This window comes from Mercurialis annua, linkage group LG5 (genome assembly GCF_937616625.2).
Source record: "Mercurialis annua linkage group LG5, ddMerAnnu1.2, whole genome shotgun sequence".
Taxonomy (NCBI): Eukaryota; Viridiplantae; Streptophyta; class Magnoliopsida; order Malpighiales; family Euphorbiaceae; genus Mercurialis; species Mercurialis annua.
In genome coordinates this window covers 47,033,621-47,056,465 of record NC_065574.1, presented here as the reverse complement: position 1 = coordinate 47,056,465, position 22,845 = coordinate 47,033,621, and the positions used below count along the sequence as shown (strand labels likewise).

At 36.0% G+C, this 22,845-nt stretch overlaps 2 protein-coding genes across 3 annotated transcripts; one reads left to right on the top strand and one right to left on the bottom strand.

The window, feature by feature from the left end:
- Window positions 1-15,352: 15,352 nt before the first annotated feature.
- On the top strand, window positions 15,353-18,607 carry LOC126682535 (BTB/POZ domain-containing protein At1g63850-like). The gene is made up of 2 exons (XM_050378255.2): window positions 15,353-16,665; window positions 17,985-18,607. The coding sequence occupies exons 1-2, from the start codon at window positions 15,406-15,408 to the stop codon at window positions 18,243-18,245; spliced, it is 1,521 nt and encodes a 506-aa protein (XP_050234212.1). The 5' UTR covers window positions 15,353-15,405; the 3' UTR covers window positions 18,246-18,607.
- Window positions 18,608-19,474: 867 nt separating this feature from the next.
- LOC126683320 (uncharacterized protein At1g01500-like) lies at window positions 19,475-22,024 on the bottom strand. Of its 2 annotated transcripts, none has more exons than XM_050379176.2 (3): window positions 22,002-22,024; window positions 20,115-20,902; window positions 19,475-19,911 (listed from the first exon to the last, which is right to left on the bottom strand). In XM_050379176.2, the coding sequence occupies exons 2-3, from the start codon at window positions 20,808-20,810 to the stop codon at window positions 19,681-19,683; spliced, it is 927 nt and encodes a 308-aa protein (XP_050235133.1). In that variant the 5' UTR covers window positions 20,811-20,902; window positions 22,002-22,024; the 3' UTR covers window positions 19,475-19,680. The 2 variants fall into 2 exon arrangements, with proteins under 2 accessions (XP_050235133.1, XP_050235132.1); XM_050379175.2 differs by lacking the exon at window positions 22,002-22,024 and adding an exon at window positions 21,235-21,332.
- Between the last annotated feature and the right edge of the window lie 821 nt (window positions 22,025-22,845).

The following is a 22,845-nucleotide window of genomic DNA, read 5'->3' as shown; positions in this document are numbered from 1 at the left end:
GATGATTTTTTTGTTTATATTATAACATTGGGTACTATTTAGAATATTTATTGAAATACAAAGTACTGATTTTAATTTTTTTCAGTAAAAAGAGGCCAATTAAGTACTTTGAATATGCAATTGAAAATGAAAGGTCGAAATTGAGGTAAAATTGAGAATTTTAAAAGGTGATGGTGCAAACGAAGGGGGATTGAAAGGTGGAGGGTTTTTCAGGGAATTAGCCTTAATTTTTTGAAATCTTTTATTTATTTTACCTCGCTTAACAGTTATAACCGGTGATATAAATTTTTAAAATATATTTTAAATTTAATAAGATATTTAGAAAATCATTACCGTATTTTACTAACAAATTCACTAACATTTATAAATTTTATTTACTAAAAATATAAAATAATATTTTTTTAACAAAGATAGAATTTAATTGCGTAAATAGTTTTTTTTTTTGGATAAATGATAAATGAATTAGCACACCCACTAGGTGTCGAAGGCAAAAAAAGGAGGTACAAACCCGACAAATCGAGAAAAAGTCCAGACTCCTACAAACACCATTACTATCGGCTAATAATCACCCATGGCCCCTGACTTTAGGGGTACCTTGCGACAAACCTCCTGATAAAAAAAAACGATCAGTAAACCCCCTGATTTTTGTGGGCCACCTAAACCCCTTAAACCCCAAATATGACGAAAATACCCCTAGCGCCGTCTTTTTCAGTCAACTGTCATTCTTAAAAAAAATCTAACGGCGCCACGTCAGCTGCCACGTCAGCGAAATACCTTAAAAATTTCAAACACCCAAAATACGACTAATTTAATTTAGAAAAAGACAAAAAAAAAAACAAATCAACCCAATAACCACTTGGTTAATGACAATAACCAGCCCAACCACCGCCGCCACTCCAACCACTACCAGAAAATTTTCCATTCATCTTTTTCGAGATGACTGGAAAATTTTTCGGTCATCCTCAGTCTGTTCTTTAACGAAGAACATACCCATCTGAGTCTGTTTTTCGTTGAAGAACATATCAGTCTCAAGAATAGGATATGCCTCAAGAACAGGATTTGTTCTTGAGGAACAGATCTCCAGATGATGTGCTTGACAATCAAATTTCGGCTTCCATTGACATTTTATCATCTCCTAAATTTTCTATTTCTCAGTTTATCAACAATTTGATTTCACTTCTGGTCAACCTCCACTATCAATTTCACTAATAAATTTGGTTACTGCAGCTGGATTAATCCAATACCCTTTTGGTTATGTTTCCCCACTTATGGTTGGGCCTGCATTTAGTCCTTGTTGTTTGATTAATGGGTTAATTTTAGTCTGATAATTGTCATTTGTGCAGCTAGGCAATTGGGTCTTTTAGATCCAAATGAATGTCCATAGTTATGCAAATTGGCCGACGATTATTTGATGAAAATTGATGATGGTGAGAGTAGCATATTTGAACAGATATGTTCTTCTGAACATGTCGTTTATGAAGAACGATTCTTCATGAACGAGCTGTTCATGAAGAACGGAGAAGATGACCGGAGACCGCGGCAGATGGTTGAAGAACAAGTCGGAGAAGATGACTGGATTCCGGCGGCAGATGGCGGTGGTTGGGTGGCGGCGGTCGGGTTGACTGAGTGGTTTGGGTTGGGTTGGGTGAATTTTTTTTAATTAAACTTAGGATATTTTGGGTGTTTTAATTTTTTTATGATAGTTTGGTGACGTGGCAGGTGACGTGGCGCCTGCCAATTTTTTTTTAAAGACTGTCAGTTGACTAGAAATGACGACGCCAGGAGTATTTTCGTTCATAAGGGGTTTAACGAGCGCCGCCATAAAGATCAGGGGGTTTACTGATCGTTTTTTTTATCAGGGGGTTTGTCGTAAGGTACCCCTAAAGTCAGGGTCCATGGGTGATTATTAGCCATTACTATCGTAAACAAAAGAAGAGTTGTGATATTTATAAGAAATCACACTCTTGCTAATACAAACGAAGACTAAATATGATAATCCGTAATCTCGTTGTGAAACACCTTTCTATTCCGAGCTTTTCAAACCTCTCATATGCCAGTAAACCAAATCAACTCCCAAAGATCTTTATATTTCCGCTACCAAAACCATCCATTGATTATAAAAACTTTTTATATCCAACGGAAAAGTCCAAGCATTCACTTTCAATTGACGAAGGATATGGCACCAGAAACTCCACAAGAGAGGGCAATGCAAAATGATATGTAATTTTGTTTCCACTTCTGGTAAGCAATTCAAACAATGATTACCTTCTTCATTAATGTTAAGAGGAATAATTTGAAGCAATTATGTCTTTATGAAGCAGCCAGACGAAAAACTGCACTCCTGAAAGAGCTTTAGAATTCCATAATCTGCTGTAAAAAAAATGTATGGACTGCTGGAATATTGTGTTTGAGTTTGATGAAGTTTGATGGGGAAAAGCTACTCATGCCAATGAAACTCCCGCTGCTGCTCGTGTTAATGAAACTCCCGCTGATTTTCTGCGTCCAAAATGGCGAGTCCACTAATAGTTAGAATTTCATTTTTCTTAATCGGCCTTAAACAACTGACAATACTGAAACTCGAAATGGATACATAATTTTTAATAATTTTAATTATTTATATAAATAAATTAAAACAAATTTATAAAAGTATTGATTTTATGATAATTTTATTATTTAAACAATAGACTTATACAATATTTAGATTAATTTCTAAAAAGTAAGATAAAAAAATCGTTTTTTTCATTAAAAGTTATGGATCAATTAGATTATTTTTTCTTAAAAATTAATTTTAATGTCCTTTCATATTTTGTTGATGTAATTACTAGTGTTAATTTTGTTTTAATGTAATATATTAAAAAAAGGCAAAAGGTACAAAACTCTCTCGATTTTTTCTCAAAAGTACAAATCAACCTTTTTATATTTTTCGGCCACATTTGTGCTCTTGTACTTTTAAAATTGAACAATTAAACTCTCGTTATTTAAAAATCAAACAATAAACTTTCTTAGCTTACTTTTTGAACACTTACCTGTTCAAATTTTCGGTAAATATTTTAAACATTAAAATTATTTTTGAACTTTTTTCCTACATGATTATGAGAGATATGTCAGTCATTAACGAGTATTTGTAATGGTGTTGGATGAAAGGGATTATCTGTTCTATTCGAAAATAAAGAAGGCTTAATTGTATCCAAAAAAAAAAGTAAAACAATTGATATGTACTTTTATAAAAACAATAAATTTGTTTGTATCTTTTACTTATAAAAAAAGTTTAGTTTAGATGAATTACATTTTAAGAGTTGAGATGTATAAGTCATCAAAATGTTAAAATTCATAAGCAAAAACACTTATTTTGCCTTTTCAAAAAGATAAAGATATTACTAAATACCACTCCTAGATTACTAGGCACTTGTAATACCCCAAAATATCTAATTATCTAATTGGACCACGTGTTCAGTTTAGATTAGCCAGAGTGGCGAAATCGGAAAGATTTTGATAAATTAAAATAAATAAATTTCAAGTAGGTCGGTTTCAGGAAATAAATTATGAGAAAATTAATGTTATATTTCGATTCTAAAATTAGAATTGAAATTAGAAGGAAAAATGTTAAGAAAAGTCCAAAATAAAGTACAGGGACCAAAGTGGTAATTTAGCCACTTTGTGTCGAAAATAGAAATATTGAATTTTGACGGGAAAGTGTTAATATCGAGTTTTGTATTATTTATCGGATATAAATAATGCGTATAAGTCGTAATAAAAGAGTTTAACGATTTAGCTATGGACTAAATCGTATAAAAGAAAAGTTTAAAGGATAAATGATAAGAAACAAAAAGAACAAGGATTAAAGTGGCACTTTAGCCAAGAAATATAAAGAAAGAAAATATGAAATGAAGAATCAGAGGAAGGATCGAGAGAAAGGAAAGGTTATCGCCGATTACATCGTTTCGCCGCCGTTTCGCCGTCCGACGTCCGAATTGAGTGATTCAAGCGGCAATCTCTTCGGAATTGAAAGCTTTATCGATCTCTAGCTTCAAATCAAGGTAAGATTTCGAGAATTGGTGCCGAATTCAAGTTATACGGGCTGTTTTAGTTTAGAAATTGGAATTATCGATTTAAACTCGATTTTAGCGTTTTTGGAAAAACAAAGTTACGGGTTTTGTTGGAAACGGAGTGTTTGGCGTGTATGGGGAGTGATAGCACGACGGGAAGCCCGGAAACGACGTTTCCGGGGCTTTGCGGGAGCTGCACTCGGTGTGCGAACGCACACTTGCAGTGTGCGGACGCACACTTGAGCAAGTGTGCGAACGCACACTTGTGGTGTGCGAACGCACACTCCCAAGTGTGCGGACGCACACTGAAGTGTGCGAGCGCACATAGTGGGTCCGCAGGGACCTAATTGGGCTTTTAGCCCTAATTGAATGAGATTTCAATATTTTTGAATATTGGACCCTAAATACGATCAAGGACCCTGATAAACTAAAAAATAAAGTTTTAGCTCAACGTTTTACGTGAGCTACGATAACGAGAAATGTCAAGGAAATTATACGTTTCTCGAATACGAGAAACAGAGTTCGAGATATCGTAATTATGGTTAAGGAATATCGAGATTATAAATAATATTAAAAATAAAACTAAATCCTAAAACTTAAAAGTGTTATACGTATAGGAATACGAGATTCACGTCTAATCATTAAACGTTAATTATTTATCAGACGTGTCAGAGCAGAGAGGTCAGTAGACGTGGGATAGCGAGGGCATATCATTTCATCGACCACATTATTGATTGGATTGCGGTCACTGTGAGTTGCACTTTACTTTCGTGTATTATATATATAAAGTTATTTTGTATAGATATATATATATACTGTTTACACGCATCGCATTATATATAATTGATCGAAATGTTATATGCTTTATTAATTTCTATATACGAGAACTAGTATGCGATCCGAAGAAATTAGCTACCTATTGGGTGTCAATAGACTGTGTGATCACCAGTATCGAGTCAGTCTAATATATTTCCATTTGAGAAATGACTTGACACAACTGGGAGCTGGTGATGATTATAAAATTTACGTGGGTGGGCCACCAGCCAGTTAGACTCGCGATTGATATTTACGATTGGGTTTTTGATACGAGTGAGTACTCGGCTACAGTGTAGTCTGGAGTCCCCGTATATAGTGGCTGGGCCACCAGCGAGTTAGACTCGCGATTGATATTTACGATTGGGTTGAATGATAATGATTATTCGAGAAATGTGTCGCATGCTAGGATATTAGTTTCGTATGGATCGAATACATGTTTATATGTTTTATATTATTGTTTTCTTGAAATGCGATGCTATGTTTTTAAATTAATACCCTTAGTAAATGTCAACTCACTCAGTATTTTCCCAAATACTGACCCCTCACCTTTGATGTTTTCAGGTATTTAGCTTGTGGACTTAGCTAGAGGCCAAATTTTGAAGTCCAGAAGTCAGCTGTATATGTTAGTTTCTGACTTCTGTGAATGCTGCAGTAGTGGTCTTGTGTCGGTAGAACAGTAGCCTAGACAGCAGTTTATTTTTATTGTATATATTAACTGCTGTTATCGTTTTATATGCTTTTTGATAGGCTGTGTGTTTTGTATATGATCCACGGCCCCAGATGCCGGTGTGATGTTTTGAGACACTAACTGATGTATATAGTACCGCGAGGCCAGTTCGTACAGGGTACGGTAACTAGAGCCCGCGAGGTTAACATAACAGTTAGTGTAAATGTTTATATATGTTATATATTTGCTTCTGTTGTGTTACGCTGTTTGTTTATATTATTTGCGAAAAATTAATAGTGGTTTGAGGCTTGCTACGGGTTCCGGAGCTACCACTCCCGTTCCCTAGCGCCGGTTGCGGCTCAATATTTTGGGTCGTGACAATGTTGGTATCAGAGCAGTTGGTCCAGTTACCACTGCAAATTTGTTTCAATGTTTGTTTGAGAGCAGTTTGGTCCAGTTACCACTGCTAGATTTGTCTGATTGTCTGTTTGATTGAAAGTATTTTGTCAGTAAGTATACCTAGGAATTACTGCAGCAAGAGTCAGACCGTAGTTGTCTATTATTGTGTGATATATGCATTGGTAATATGTAGTATGACGCGCGCTAACCATGACTATTAAGCTAGTAAGTGAATAGTGTTAGCTTATACGGACGACTAAGGTAATTAAGTATTTGTTATTTACGCTAAGAGATAGAAAGTGGTTATATGTTTGCAAATTACGAACGATTGAGGTAATTAAGTGATTATTTGATCATAAATTACGTGCGACAGGATTAAATGCTAAATGTTTACAACATTTTATAAACTGATATTGGGATTGCGTGTGAAATGGGCTCAGATGGTCGCTTACGTTTGAAATTGTTTCTTTTCAGCATGTCTGGGCAAAACGGAGCTCAGTCGCATGCTGAGGAAGAACGGGAGGAAGCGCCTCCTATATTTCAAAACGGGTTTCATAACGAAGTAGGCGAACCGTCTGGGGTCCATCAGAATGGATTCCACGCAAATAATGGAGCATCGCCAGAAATATATCAAAATGGTTTTATGTCTGTGTCGGAGATAGGTAGTTCTTCTAGAAGCAGAGTTAGAGTGCATTCACCGGAGATAGAATACAGCGAAGAAGAGGAAGAGGAGCCGGAGGAAGATCCGGAAGAGGATCCTGAAGAAGATCCTGAGGAAGACCCTGAGGAGGATCCTGAGGAGGATCCAAAAGAAGAATTAGAAGAAGAAGCAGAAGAGGAAGATCCTCAGGAAGAAGAGTATGAAGAAGAAGAAGAGTTAGATGAGTTAGACGTCGAAGAATACAGAGGTGACTATTTCTGGTCAAGTCTGCGGAGATACCGCAATTTGAGGGAAGATGCAGACATAGCTAACGGTCAGGCGCAAATAGCTTTAAATCAGGTTAGAAGGCAGATGCGTTCTTTTTCTAGAGGGAAGTTGACTGTAGGAGCGTACTCTACTGATTTTCTGCGGATGGCAGAGGGAGTCCCTGATCTGAACGAAAGCAATAGAACCATTAATCGTAGATATGTCAGGGGTTTAGGACCTCAGTTTGATGAGCTGTATGAGCATGTGGACGAACATTTCAGCACACTTACTACAATGGCCCGTAGGATTGAAACAGAGCATGAATGGGCGGGCGATCCGGTACGACCCTATTACTTTAGACGTGAGTACCACCCAGATTACGTCAGTACGTCCTCTAGAATTAGAACCAACCCCTATTTCGTGCAGAGAGGTGGAAGAAACTCCGGTAGAACAATTAGGGGCCGACACACTGGCGTAGTTATTAGGGAACCTAACGTTCCGCACCAGGCACCTCCAGGTATTAGTGATTTACGTGCTTTAAGTATTGTGTTTATGTGTTTGCATTATTGTGTTTATATAATTGCTGCATTGCATAGTAGAATATCAGTAATAGGTTTTGCCTTTAGGATAATACCTCAGAAAGTGAGAACCTATAGGAAGCGCTGTTATTAAATACGTGCCTAATGAAAGAATATATATATAAATATAACTTACAGAAACAATAATACAATAAACGTCACAACATATAATTATCGCAAATGTAATTCCTATATTACGTTTTAGAACTTGAAGAAAGAAATGGATTGCTTACAGGAAGTCGATGTGAAACATCGGTACCTGCGTCTGTATATGACGTAGAATAGAATGTTGCAGAAACGGATGTGGTAAGTACAACAGTAGGAAATTTTGAATTTAATTGAGTTGTCAGAGATATGGAGAGAAAAGGGATGTGACAGACGAACAGTCTATAAATGACAGAAAAATGACAGCAATACAAAAATTTGAAATATACCCAATAAGTATAAAGAAAGCCGTTAATAGTCGCAGAGCGTATAATCTAGAGTAAGACTTACGATTCTATGAAGATTTTGAAAGTTTTTAAGATTTTTCAAAGTACAATTGTGCTCAGGCATCGCATGTGACATTGCATAATCACGATAGAAATGCATAAAAGAATGATTTTCAAAATTTTAGATCATGCATCATATCTTTGTAATGGAAAAAGAAACTGCGATTTTGAGCAACTCCTTGGTGATGAGAGATGTCATCACTCTGAGCAACAATTGTACTAACGATTTTAAATGATTTATGAAAAGTGGTTTAGAAAGAGCTGCGCAACCAAAAGAAGTTTTAAAAATCGTTTTATTCAGTGAGTAAACTCTGATGTAAAGCCCTGCGACAAATAGTAAAAGATTCTTATTAAATAAGAATAAAAATTGTAAAAGAAGCTCCAATAACAGAATAAAGCCATGTTAATAATTATTGCGACGAAGCTAGTGGAGCTAAAGAAGAACGTGAATAAGGACTTATCGCCGGAGAGCATATGCAGATGAGCTGCAATGCACTGGCAATACTTAAGGATACAATATTTATCCTTATGATAAAACGAAGAATGAAATGATAGAGAGTTATGTTAGGCGAAAGAAACGTACAAGCACGCAAGGATGAAGAATATAACGATTGTTTTTATAAAGAAAGTAGCAATCCAAAGTCATAATTGGAGGAAAGAGATTAAAAGTATGAAGGACGAAAAGATGGTAATATGAATGATGAACATCAAGTGATATTTAAAGGATATATAACCTTATAATACCAGAGTTCGAAGAATACAGAAGTAGAAAGAAGAAGAGATATAAATAAATCAAGAAAGATAATGATGCTATATGACTGATATTAGGTAAAGTAACTAATATCAGCATCATGAACTATACGTTGCGTTAACAGAAAGGAGTGAATTGCAGCTAAGAAGTTACGATGTCATAAGGACAAGAGATGATGCTAGCACGGAGAAATCAAGTTATTTAAAAGGACAACTAGAATCATGATATAAGTGCTAAGAAAACACTTCGAGAAGAAGAGGAAGGAAGGAATAAGGACAAACTAAGAAATAATCGTAACTAGTATTAAAATGATACCTTGAAGAATGAGAAAGAAGTTAAGTAAAAGTTAGTTAACGAGAAAGATTCTCGAAATAGATAAACGTTAAAGAAACATATGAGATTCTTATGAAGTTATAATAAATAAGGAATTATGACGTAAAGAAAAGACAGCTTTGACTGAAAAGTCAATAAGAAACTCAAAATGAACCTCAAAAGAGTAATTAGAGGGAAGGTGAAGAAGATAAGAATATGAGTAGTATTAGCAAACAAGGGCATCTGTACTAGCCATATAATCGAAGGTAACGTGAAATGAAACGTTTAAGACAATGGTAAGTGAGTGAAGGATCATGATCAATAAACGACGTGAAGTTCACGATAGCTTATGGAAGCAAAAGAATAAGAAATGGAAGATAGTGAAGGATGTATCAAATTTAGCTACGTTAAGAAAGAACAGATGTGTTAGACAAGGTGTAAATCAAAAAAGATTGATTGATGAAGAATGAAGTGTCAGACAATGATAGCAAGGAGTGAGAAATAACCAGAACCAGATAAGAAAGGAAAGTAATAACTACAGACGATAGTAAAAATCATAAATGCAAGTTATGATTACAAGAGAAAATATTCATAGGAATATGCATCAAGTGAGTACGTTATTAAAGATGGAGTCAACACGTTGTGACTATTCACGCATCAAGGAGACAAGTAGCAAACCTATAGCTACTAAGAATGAAATGAGGAAACAAGAAAACATTAAATTATAATTAGTGCCAACTAGGTAGCAATAATGCAAGAACTACAGTATCGAGAATGCGTCCAAGGATCATACTGTTTTGGAAAAGATAATAGATAAGACGAAGGTACCAATAAGAGAATTTTCAACGATGTGACCACAAACAGCTATACAAGACAGGAAGTTATGAGAAGAGAAGTAAAAGTTAAAGTACAAGAAAAGATGCAACTAATATGTATTAATGGACGCTAAGGAGACAATAAGGATAAGTTAAGATCCCAACAAGATTTATGAAAATTCGAGGACGAATTTTTATAAGGGGGGAAGAATGTAATACCCCAAAATATCTAATTATCTAATTGGACCACGTGTTCAGTTTAGATTAGCCAGAGTGGCGAAATCGGAAAGATTTTGATAAATTAAGATAAATAAATTTCAAGTAGGTCGGTTTCAGGAAATAAATTATGAGAAAATTAAGGTTATATTTCGATTCTAAAATTAGAATTGAAATTAGAAGGAAAAATGTTAAGAAAAGTCCAAAATAAAGTACAGGGACCAAAGTGGTAATTTAGCCACTTTGTGTCGAAAATAGAAATATTGAATTTTGACGGGAAAGTGTTAATATCGAGTTTTGTATTATTTATCGGATATAAATAATGCGTATAAGTCGTAATAAAAGAGTTTAACGATTTAGCTATGGACTAAATCGTATAAAAGAAAAGTTTAAAGGATAAATGATAAGAAAAAAAAAGAACAAGGATTAAAGTGGCACTTTAGCCAAGAAATATAAAGAAAGAAAATATGAAATGAAGAATCAGAGGAAGGATCGAGAGAAAGGAAAGGTTATCGCCGATTACATCGTTTCGCCGCCGTTTCGCCGTCCGACGTCCGAATTGAGTGATTCAAGCGGCAATCTCTTCGGAATTGAAAGCTTTATCGATCTCTAGCTTCAAATCAAGGTAAGATTTCGAGAATTGGTGCCGAATTCAAGTTATACGGGCTGTTTTAGTTTAGAAATTGGAATTATCGATTTAAACTCGATTTTAGCGTTTTTGGAAAAACAAAGTTACGGGTTTTGTTGGAAACGGAGTGTTTGGCGTGTATGGGGAGTGATAGCACGACGGGAAGCCCGGAAACGACGTTTCCGGGGCTGTGCGGGAGCTGCATTCGGTGTGCGATCGCACACCGAAGTGTGCGAACGCACACTTGCAGTGTGCGGACGCACACTTGAGCAAGTGTGCGCACGCACACTTGTGGTGTGCGAACGCACACTCCCAAGTGTGCGGACGCACACTGAAGTGTGCGAGCGCACATAGTGGGTCCGCAGGGACCTAATTGGGCTTTTAGCCCTAATTGAATGAGATTTCAATATTTTTGAATATTAGACCCTAAAAACGATCAAGGACCCTGATAAACTAAAAAATAAAGTTTTAGCTCAACGTTTTACGTGAGCTACGATAACGAGAAATATCAAGGAAATTATACGTTTCTCGAATACGAGAAACAGAGTTCGAGATATCGTAATTATGGTTAAGGAATATCGAGATTATAAATAATATTAAAAATAAAACTAAATCCTAAAACTTAAAAGTGTTATACGTATAGGAATACGAGATTCACGTCTAATCATTAAACGTTAATTATTTATCAGACGTGTCAGAGCAGAGAGGTCAGTAGACGTGGGATAGCGAGGGCATATCATTTCATCGACCACATTATTGATTGGATTGCGGTCACTGTGAGTTGCACTTTACTTTCGTGTATTATATATATAAAGTTATTTTGTGTAGATATATATATACTGTTTACACGCATCGCATTATATATAATTGATCGAAATGTTATATGCTTTATTAATTTCTATATACGAGAACTAGTATGCGATCCGAAGAAACTAGCTACCTATTGGGTGTCAATAGGCTGTGTGATCACCAGTATCGAGTCAGTCTAGTATATTTGCATTTGAGAAATGACTTGACACAGCTGGGAGCTGGTGATGATTATAAAATTTACGTGGCTGGGCCACCAGCGAGTTAGACTCGCGATTGATATTTACGATTGGGTTTTTGATACGAGTGAGTACTCGGCTACGGTGTAGTCTGGAGTCCCTGTATCTAGTGGCTGGGCCACCAGCGAGTTAGACTCGCGATTGATATTTACGATTGGGTTGAATGATAATGATTATTGGAGAAATGTGTCGCATGCTAGGATATTAGTTTCGTATGGATCGAATACATGTTTATATGTTTTATATTATTGTTTTCTTGAAATGCGATGCTATGTTTTTATATTAATACCGTTAGTAAATGTCAACTCACTCAGTATTTTCCCAAATACTGACCCCTCACCTTTGATGTTTTCAGGTATTTAGCTTGTGGACTTAGCTAGAGGCCAAATTTTGAAGTCCAGAAGTCAGCTGTATATGTTAGTTTCTGACTTCTGTGAATGCTGCAGTAGTGGTCTTGTGTCGGTAGAACAGTAGCCTAAACAACAGTTTATTTTTATTGTATATATTAACTGCTGTTATCGTTTTATATGCTTTTTGATAGGCTACGTGTTTTGTATATGATCCACGGCCCTAGATGCCGGTGTGATGTTTTGAGACACTAACTGATGTATATAGTACCGCGAGGCCAGTTCAAACAGGGTACGGTAACTAGAGCCCGCGAGGTTAACATAACAGTTAGTGTAAATGTTTATATATGTTATATATTTGCTTCTGTTGTGTTACGCTGTTTGTTTATATTATTTGCAAAAAATTTATAGTGGTTTGAGGCTTGCTACGGGTTCCGGAGCTACCACTCCCGTTCCCTAGCGCCGGTTGCGGCTCAATATTTTGGGTCGTGACAGTACTGCCCCCTTTTTTACCTCCCTACCCTTTTAATTAAAACTAAAAAAAATTAACTGGACGTTTTCGGTAAACGTCCCCCCCTCTGGTGAGATGTTTGTCTATCCGGATGGGGAGACGTTGTCAAGTAACGTCCCCATGAGATTTTTCGGGGATTTTTTTTTTGATTTTTTTCTCGAGATCCTCATCTCTTTAAAACCAGGGGTTTTTCTAGTTCTGTCGGTGCTCCCCCGCCCAACAGGTGTAAGCATGAAGTGAAGCCCCATATAAATTAAGATTGTACAAGTGTCGCAAATCAAATTGTCGGCAAGCAAGCTCAGAAAAAAACCTACTTTATTCCTTATACTATCAATAGCTTTCCTCAAGTTAGCTTCTGCTATTTCAAGAGTTTGCTGAGCTTCTTGCAGATCAATGTCTCAAAATCTCGTGCTAAATAGCGTGGAGGTTCGAGTCCTCTTCAAAGTATAATATTGAGAATGTTCATTGAATTGGAATAAGTTCGGCAACGGATCATGAATATTTGGTCATCTTCTCTATCAAATGAATGGAGAGTCCACTTTAAAAGCGTCCACCCTGCAACCACCCCCGAGTATATGCTTTAACAGGAATTACTAGTGATATTAATATAAATATTTAGAATAATAAAATTAAAATATATACAATTTAAAAATATATATAATTTAAATAGAATTAGATAATATATAATTTAGATAATGGTTACCCTGCTTTCTCGGCCTGGTATCCTGCACCTCGCGTTTATGATATCTACATTCAACTGTGCCCCGGAGACACGGGATGTGCTTTTTCTCTAACACTAGATGCGCTTGATCTAGTCCTCCCTTGTAACTAGATGCTGCCCCTCCGGTAGATATTGATGGTATTCGTGAACCTGTTTCTGGATCTCTACTTTATGGAAACAATATTATTTCTGGTGCCATTATTCCTACTTCTGCGGCTATAGGTTTCTATAGAAGAAGCTGGTATATAGGCTTTTTTCGGGGTAAATGTCACAGAAGGAAGATGTTCTCTCTTTCCTATGCTATCAAGATGAATTTTTCCCTTATTTCGAAATTGCGTATAGAAAGAAAGACGTAGGTATCTGTGCAGATGAGGTGTCAGTCGTAACTAGAAACGACGGCAGCGGCGCGAGGAGTTAACGACCGGGCGTGCTGCAACCTAGGGATCACCAGGCATCTCTTTCGCTCTATAGGGATCGGGGGGGCATAGCACAATTCTTCTTGGAGGAGGGTTGTTTTGCGCTCTATTCAGTAATACCGGATGCCCCTGCATAACTTCCTGAAGTATTTCCCAAACAATTGGCTCTTTTTCTCGAATTTTACTCTTAGCAACTCCTATGTTCGAAGAATTTCTCATCTCAGTAGGAGCTTTCCAAAAAAATAGCTTAGTAGCCACATTAGCAACGCTTGGGATGATTTTAGGCGCGGCCTATTCCCTTTGGCTATATAATCGTGTGGTTTCTGGAAATTTAAAACCACCCCGGTCCCGATTCCGGACACTGAACGAGCTTTAATTGTGACGTCAGCGACACGGAAAAAAGGTAATGCGGTGTTTATAATTAGAATCATGTTGCAAGGAACGGAATGCGGACATTGCACAATGATCCGAACACTTTGTCGCATCTCTTCGATACGGATACAGTAACGATCATAGCGATCAACACAAGGGCAGTTGATATAATTAAAATCTTTGGTAAAATGTCTGTCCGTAAGTCGTTAAGCTACACGTTGGGCGGAGCAAGCCTACACTACCGATTACTACTAAATGAAATAATAACTAGTGGTGAAAAAGTACCAAAACAACTGAAGCGTACATCCCACTACAGAAACGTTCACTATTCTTATGAGCATGAATTTATTTTTGGTCTAACCTTGAGTCAATAGGGTTAACTACACAAAAGTGAAAAAAAATCAATTAGTGGGCTTGTTTGTTCACCAACTATTGAAATACAGAAGGTCGACCTACCACTTTCAAACTCACTACTATAGAGTTGAGTTAAGAAAGTCATTGAGCGCGCCTTTGGTACTTCACTTCAGTAGGGCTTGTATACGAAGTCGGGGCGAACGACATTCTGTTGTACTACAGTAGTTTAATAGTGCCTTTTGAATCAAATAGGCGAAAACTTTTCGAAAAGGCGAACAGCCGACATTGTAAGCAAATAGAGAGTTTCCGCCCGTTTGAGTCGCGTTATTCTAATTCTTGTTTATATATAAAATATTCTATATCTATCTATAAACAATAAGATAATTCTTTTTTTCAAATTCTTCATTCCTGACCCTGCCAAACCAGCAAACTAAACGAAAAACACTTTTAAAAATTAAACTATTTTTTTAAATTAAACGAGAAGCACTTTAGAAATTAAATGAATTATTTTTTGAAATTAAACGAAAAAATTTCGAAATTAAATTTTTTAAATTAGCTGAAATTAAATGAAAAAAATTTGAATTAAATTTATTGAAATTAAACAATTTTTTTTAAAAATTAAACGAAATAGCCTATAGTCTGTATGTAAAAGTAATATAAATGTATTTTTTTAATAAAAAATTAATATAAATATATTTGTGTTTAGATATGAGTTGAGAAGATTTGCTGGCGAATTTTGTCATTCAGTAGGATTTGTCGGTCACCAAATAAGCCACCCAAAATATATAGTATAGACCGAAAAATTAGTATGAAGAAATTGCCACTATAGTTTTTCATCATCAAAAAATATCTACAACTTTTAGAATTAAAAATAAATAAAAAATATTTAGATAAAAAAAAATCAGTATTTAATAATTTAGGGACGGTATTTAATAGTTTTCAAAAATAATCATCTCCATCTTCTCCATTTTGATACGGAAAACAAAGTCTCATCCCTTATCCAAAACAAAAAATGCAACCTAATCCGAAAAAACGTCACCGTTCCACTAACCACCGCAACTGGTCCTCTAACAGTAGCACCGACGCTCGCAACACCTCCCCTACTGCCCCCTTAATCGATTCCTTACTAGATAAAACCGTCACCGAAACCTCCCAAAAACCCCACCGCACCTCCTCTTCCTCCACCACCGTCGCATTCAACGACCCGACCACCGCTGCATTCAACGATCCGACCACCGCTGATGTAATCCTCAACCTTCATTTAGACTCCACAACTTCATCCACCGACGATTCGTTGTCCTCCTCCTCCCTCGATAACACTCAAAACGACGACGTATTGGAACCGATCTATCTCCACTCTCATATCCTCACCGGCGCCAAATATTTCTCCGCTTTATTATCCGATCGCTGGCAACATGACACAATTACAAATATAACCTCCGTCAACTTAACCATACCACAAAACTCCATTGATGATTATTTAACCGTGCTCAAACTTCTCTACACTCAGGATTTTACCGCGGTAATTAATTCCGTATCAACAGCTCTCGATATTTTACCCGTTGCTTCACAGTTGCTGTTCGAAGATTGCGTTAAAAATTGCCTGAAATTTCTGGAAGCAGTGCCGTGGAGCGAAGAAGAGGAGAATCGTGTGATTAATTTGATTCCATTTATCAACAAAGATGAATCGGATTTACTGCTCGCTAGGGTTAGGGTTTCGGTAGCAGAAACGGAGGGAAATAAGGAAAATAATAATGATAATGATAATTCGTGCGAGAAAATGCTTCGCGGATTGATTTATGCTGCTATGCATAACCATTCAAATTCGGCATTTGTGAAAGCATTTGTAGCTAAGCTTTTGAGAGATTTTCCGTCTCGTGAGTCGGCGAAAACTGTGTTGGATGGAGCATTTGTGGAGAGTTTGACGATTGTGAAGGGGTCGTTAGAGGATTATGCGAGTCCTGATTTTAGATTAGGTGGTGTAGGAGGGGATTATACTGAGACAGAAGCTATTCAGAGGTTGAATTTGCATACAGCATTGACTGTTGGGAAACATTTGCTGTGGTTGGTGGAGAGGATGCTTGAGTTGAGAGTAGCGGATAATGCGGTGATAGAATGGAGCGAACAGAGTGGTTTTACGAGTGATTTGCAGCGTGCGTTTAGAGATGATGCTTGGAGGAACTTCGTTCCTGGTCTTCCTGCTGTTATGCTTCGTTGTACTGCTAAACTCGCGAATGCTGTTGCTTGTGGAACTATTTTGGCTGCTAGACAGGTAATTGGCTAATTTGCTGATTTTTGTTTAGTGATCGGTTACTTTATATGGTTGATGATACTGCTGTCAAGTTGTTACGGCTTTATATGTTTGGCTTTATTGTGTTAAGATATACTTGTATGACCTAACATTGTTAAATCAAATTTGCTCGTTTTGTGTGTCATCTAACGGTTTAAACTTTAAACTTTAGTTTTAGTGGAGGTTTCTGCTGTTGCTTGCACTTTTCTTTTACATTTTAGAATTGCAAGTGACATCGTTGGCGCCAAAGGTGAGATCTTTGAAAGAGGGCAAAGAATCACTTCGCATATGTTTTATTCATGAAGAGTACGGCTGTTGTTACTTTGTGAACCCAAGAATGTTTTCCTCTGATTTATTAGCTGTATTTCTATGATTTGAAAAGCTGTTTGATGCTAAATTGGTGTTGATCTCTGCAATTAATTAAACAGTTTGGGATAATGTAGGGATTAGAGACTTCGTTTTGGACAAATTTACTTAATTTTAGATTCAAACTTAGATTTGTGATTTTTAGAACCTATAATAATGAATTTTTTAATCTAAGGAGATGTACGAAAGCGAACATAAATCTCATGGGCTCGTACAATTAGGATAGATGAGTAACTAGGGCATAGGTCTTCTGATCGACTCTTAGGCCATGTTTGGTTCATGGAATAGAATAGTTATTCCATAAGGAGTGGAATAGCCATTCTTTAGTTTTTGAGAGGAGTGTTTATTCCATAAAATCATGGAATAGCAATTCTTTGGAATACCTATTCCATGAACCAAAACAAAGAATTGTCATTCTATACGGAATAGCTATTCCATTCCGCACCTATTCCATGAACCAAACATGGCCTTATTTGTACAGTGAACTATCAGTGTATTATTAACCTACCATATGCTCGTTAGAAACAGAAAAATGGTATTTGTGTCCTTATAAACTTATTCTACCATTCTTTAGAGACTTAAAACATTGCTCTGGACTCGTAACCACACAATTTAATAATTACAATAGTATAAGAGTGACTAGAGTATTTGTAAACACAATGATGATTCTAATATGACATCTTTCTTTGTATGATGGCATTGGCATGTGATACTACTACTAACTTCTCCAATCTGTCGGGATGTCTGTTATAAGAATCTCTAAGTCATGAATGCATGGAATATTCCCGTGTATTAGCATTTTACATAAAAAAATTGTCTTCTTGTGTAACATTTACATCGAGTGTATCAGGCATTTTACGTAAAAAATTGTCTTCTTGTTTAACATTTACATTGAGTGTACCAGCTGTTGTTTTAATTCAATACTTGGACTGCAGGTGAGAATGAAGCTTGTAAAGGACTGGCTTCCCGTCCTGATTGCATGCAAAGATAATGTATCGCCAACATTGCCGAGTCATAAGTCACTGTACTTAGAACTGGAAGGGACATTCTTAAGAATTATCTCCACCCTGCCGATGTCAGATGCACAAGAGCTGCTGAAACAGTGCATAATCTTCTCAACTCGCAATGTCGAAGATTGCCCCCATCTAATCACTGCATTTAACACATGGTTCCGCCGTGCAATGCGACCCTCATAAGGAAACATTTTTCAGACTGAATGATGCAGTGTGTGCTTATGGCGATAGATGAACAATTTACCTTGCCTGCTGCTTCACATGGAGGTTCCGGAACAACCGTCAATTACTGTAAATATTTTTTACCTAATGCCTGTTTTTAGTTGGCTTGTTGCGTAGTTTACTCTGCATATTAAACCTAGACTTTGCATCAGGAGCGAATCTGATTGCTTCTTGTTTTTTTCCATTTTGGATTTGGTTCACTAACTTCGTTATCTTGTCAGCGACGGTGGCCTACTTCTTGTAGCTTATTATGCCATGTAATGTAAATAGTTCTCTGGTTTGCCGCTTTGAATGAGCATTTCTAACAATCTTATTGTTGTTAATTTGATGAATTTCTTTGGTTATGGACCGATTTTAGGTAATTTACACCTGATAGTCCCTCAAGGCCTCAACTTCTTCTCTCTTTTATTATAGTTTCTTTTTATAAGTAATAACATAATTCCTCAATTTGAGTTCATTGTATTAAAAATCTCTATCGCTATTTTGACTATATTAGGTGATGAATTGAACGTCTATTTATCCTGATAGTCCCTCAACATAGCCGTTCAATTCATCAATGGAGCAATGTACAGTTTGGGGCTCACAAAACTTGAACCAAACCGAATAACTAAATCAAAGAGTAAGGGTAAGGTATATTCTTACTAGGAATTGAAAAACTACAACTGCACAAGTGCTGGATTTTCAGGCACCCCTATTATTCCATGTATCAAATGTGTCTTTAATATGTCTTGTCCGAATGGTTACTATCAATGGTTGTACGAAGTGGAAAAAACGTTATTATGATGCTAGATTACTTTAAATCAAGCTCTTTTCGAAGTCAAAGTCATCGCGGTTTTTCTTTATTGAGCTCGACAAAACAGCTCGTAATATGTAAAGAAGAGAGAAAATTATCCTTTCACTCTTCACTGGATAATGGTTCCGATCTCAAAGCATTGAAACATGACAATATTTATCGTAAAGCATGGCTAGCTTTCTTAGACAAATGGAATAAGTTGTTTGAAAATTTTTCAGGAATTTTAGTTTAATTACATTTTGTTTAAAAGGTTTGACGATTTGAATGGAATGCACGCCATCTCGGGTTATATCTATAGTTTGACAACGGGACAACGGGCAATCAAATTATAGCTAATAACACTGTTTACAGCTAGAAACACAAAAATGGAAGAAAACAGATAAACAGAAGAATCCAATGATGCACTGAAAATGAACGGAAAATACCCTTTTTATTTCGAATTCAGGTAAAAAGTTGAATGAGCAACAGCTAAGATATACACTGTCCCTGTTGCAATTATGTGTTTATTTGTCAGAAACAGAGTCAGCTACATTAGAATTTTGAGTGAGAAGAATTACAAGCTATAAAATTTGTTATTGAAGTACTCTCAACTTGTTATCTTAGTCACAGTAACCGTCTTCTAAAGTTCCGCTTGGTGCCTTGATAGGTTTGCACCAGCAAGCCTACGCCAATCCCAATTCCGACACAAACGCTCAAACCAATGCCAACTCCTACCCGGACACCGGCATTAAACCACGAGAGTTCCCCATCTTCACCTTCAAAATAGTCTCTTTCTGAGAAATGGTAACTGTAATCTTCATTTTCTGGTTTGAAATTCGGGTATTCTTCTGAATACTGCAATGTAGGAACATATTTCTATCACTAACTATTGGCAAGTTTGAAAGACATTTCACAGAATCAGTTGCAAAACTGAAGCATAATAAGCATTTGAAAACTGTGTCAACACAAATATCCAATAAAACGTATCAATAAAAGCCGAAGAACAAAGCATAAAATAATTGACATCTCTGCAATACCAATATTAAATCAAGATGTACCTGTGAAGGAATCCCAGATCGAGCATAGTCCGGGGTCTCAGTCGCCTCGTATTCTGGTATAGAATCCAACCCGCCTTTTCTAATTTGCCTCTTACGGAAACTAAGCTGCAAAGTCTTAGTCAAAATAATTGGAGTTCCACAGAAGGATCCAGCAACGTAGACCTCAATCGTCGGTAAAGCTGAGTCCGGACTGCTATGCTGTTTCGCCTTCACGAAGCTAGTGCCAACAGCTATATCTGATTCACAATTCATGCTCCATTTCTGACCATGCCCTCTTGATTCTCCCGTACCGCCATTGTTATAACACGGTTCAAGAATCCCAGACAGCAAGAGAGTTTCTTTATCAAAAACCTCGAACTTCAGGCTTCCCGTAACCCTTACGCTGTCAGTGCTAACAAATGTAGCTTCTTCAGATTTCTTGTCGAACCTATCCCTCCGAAGAAGGATGGATGGCCCATCGGAGTAAGCAGAAGTTCTAACACCATTCACTTCAAGAAGTATATCAGGATGTAAAGGGATGTGATTTACAGTAAGGTATTCGGGAGTTGAATCATCGATCTCACATTTGCTAACACGAACATAAAACACTCTTAAGTCGAGCCAAGATAACGACCCATTAATACTCGATTGCAAAGAGTGTCGCATAACTGTATGGCCATTGTCCGATAACCCGTTTCCATTACAGGAATTCTCCATGGATTACAAAAAGAGTTCAATCTTGTTTCTCAATCGAATCCTTCCAGTTTGAGTCGCTCATATACGCGAATCCCATTTCCGCAGCTCATAACCTGCAGGCAGTCAATAAAGTCAATTCACAAACCTTTCAAGCAACCTAAAATAGTCATCCAAAAGCCAACAAACAGAAAGTCATAGAAATGCTAGCTATACACATAGAACAAAAGAGCAAGAATTGTGATTTAAAGATACAATTAAACCGTTTTTCGTCGAAAAAGGCTAACAAAAGGAAGCTAAAAGCAAAAAAAGAGAAGATTTGATCCAGCTAATCTAAACTATTGAATCAAGCAATCTACATGGAAAGAATAAAAAGGAACATTTTCTATTAGAAAAGTTGAACATATATTGAAAATGAAACTAAATTGAATCCAGAGAGACAGAGAACCTAAGAGTGAACAATATGGTAAAGGGAATGGTAAGAAGGAAACAGCTATGATAGCAGAAGCAGAAACAAAAAGATAAAGTGATAAGAAGATAAAGAAAACCAACTTTTGTAAGCTAAACTACAAAACTCCAACCCATAAATTCACACTCTCTCATTCCTAACGGTAACAATTCAAACAAAAATAAAAATTGCATCTTTCTTTTGGCGACGAGGACTCACTCCCCGAGCGGAAGTCCAGATTAGTGTCAAATTCCGAGACATGGACCACCCATTGGCGACGAGGACTCACTCCCCGAGCCGAAGTCCAGATTAGTGTCAAATTCCGAGACATGGACCGCCCATAACAATTCTGGACATAATGGCACGCAGTCCAGTTTCAACTATTCTATTTATTAAAAAAGAGCGTAACGGGGTTTGAGCCTGCGATCATGGCGCCCAGATGGCGGCTTGGACCACCAGACCAGAATAAAAATGGTTTTTTTTGAAAACTGATTTAGACATAATGTCAAGTACTAAGATGGCATTAATCAAACTCAGGCTAATTACACAAATAATCAAATAAAAGAAACTAAACAACATGAATTTATTCACTCAGTCACTTAAAGTTTGAAAATTTAAGTTTGTTCAGTGTCAATTAAAGTACCAAGAAGAACAAAATCAAATCATCACTGTTTCCAACAGTTCAGTCACAATAAAAGACAAATTATATGCGTCATATATAATTATTTATGCATCTTGAAAATAACACTAAATAAAATAAAACTTACCACCAAAAACCACTAATATAATGCTTTCCTGAGTCTCCTTCAGTCAATCAGAAGTGAGATTTTTGATTTTCTAGTGAAGAATTATAGCCATGCAATTTATTTTGTAACCAGTTTGTTAAACAAAAAAACAAAGCAAAAAATAAAAATAAAATTATCTTTGAATTTTGAGTTGATTCAATAAAGGAAATAAAGTTTTTTTTATACCAATTTTTCTTTGTTTTATACTACTTTTTGAGAAAACTTTACCTTTTATATTAATTCTCATTTTACAATATTTTCTTTTATCATTTTTAATTTTTTTTCGCCATTATTTTCCTGCATTTAATATTTATCACATATTCAAATTTTGAATTTTTTTTTGAATTTTGATTTTTTTTTGCTGTTAATATTTTTCATCAGTTTTAATATCAACACGAAAGCAACACAAAATCAACACAAAATCGACATATATAATAAACTAAAAAATTTAAAGTTTTCAATACTTTTTTACACTAATTTTTATATTTTCAACATTATTTCAATTTCAATTTAATTTTAATTTTTTTATTTTATCTCACATATAATGTGTTCTATTTTGTTAATGTTAAAATCAACTAAATATCAATATAATATCAACATAAGATCAACATTGTAACATTACAATAATTTAACATTATTATTGTCTTCTTCACCAATGCTAAAATCAACAAAATATCATCTGAAAATCAACACAATACCAACACTGTAACATTGCAATAATTCAACATCATTATTTGTCTTTTTCCCCGATAATACCATATCAATATCTAGTCTTAATTTAATTTAATTTAATTTTTAAATTTATTTCACAGACAATATTATCTTA

Excerpts from the sequence above, each read along its gene's own strand:
- LOC126682535 (XM_050378255.2), top strand. The coding sequence starts at position 15,406 with ATGCAACCTAATCCGAAAAAACGTCACCGTTCCACTAACCACCGCAAC. Across the intron at positions 16,666-17,984 it reads CTATTTTGGCTGCTAGACAG|GTGAGAATGAAGCTTGTAAA; the intron begins GTAATTGGCTAA and ends CTTGGACTGCAG.
- LOC126683320 (XM_050379176.2), bottom strand. The coding sequence starts at position 20,810 with ATGGAGAATTCCTGTAATGGAAACGGGTTATCGGACAATGGCCATACA. Across the intron at positions 19,912-20,114 it reads GATCTGGGATTCCTTCACAG|TATTCAGAAGAATACCCGAA; the intron begins GTACATCTTGAT and ends CCTACATTGCAG.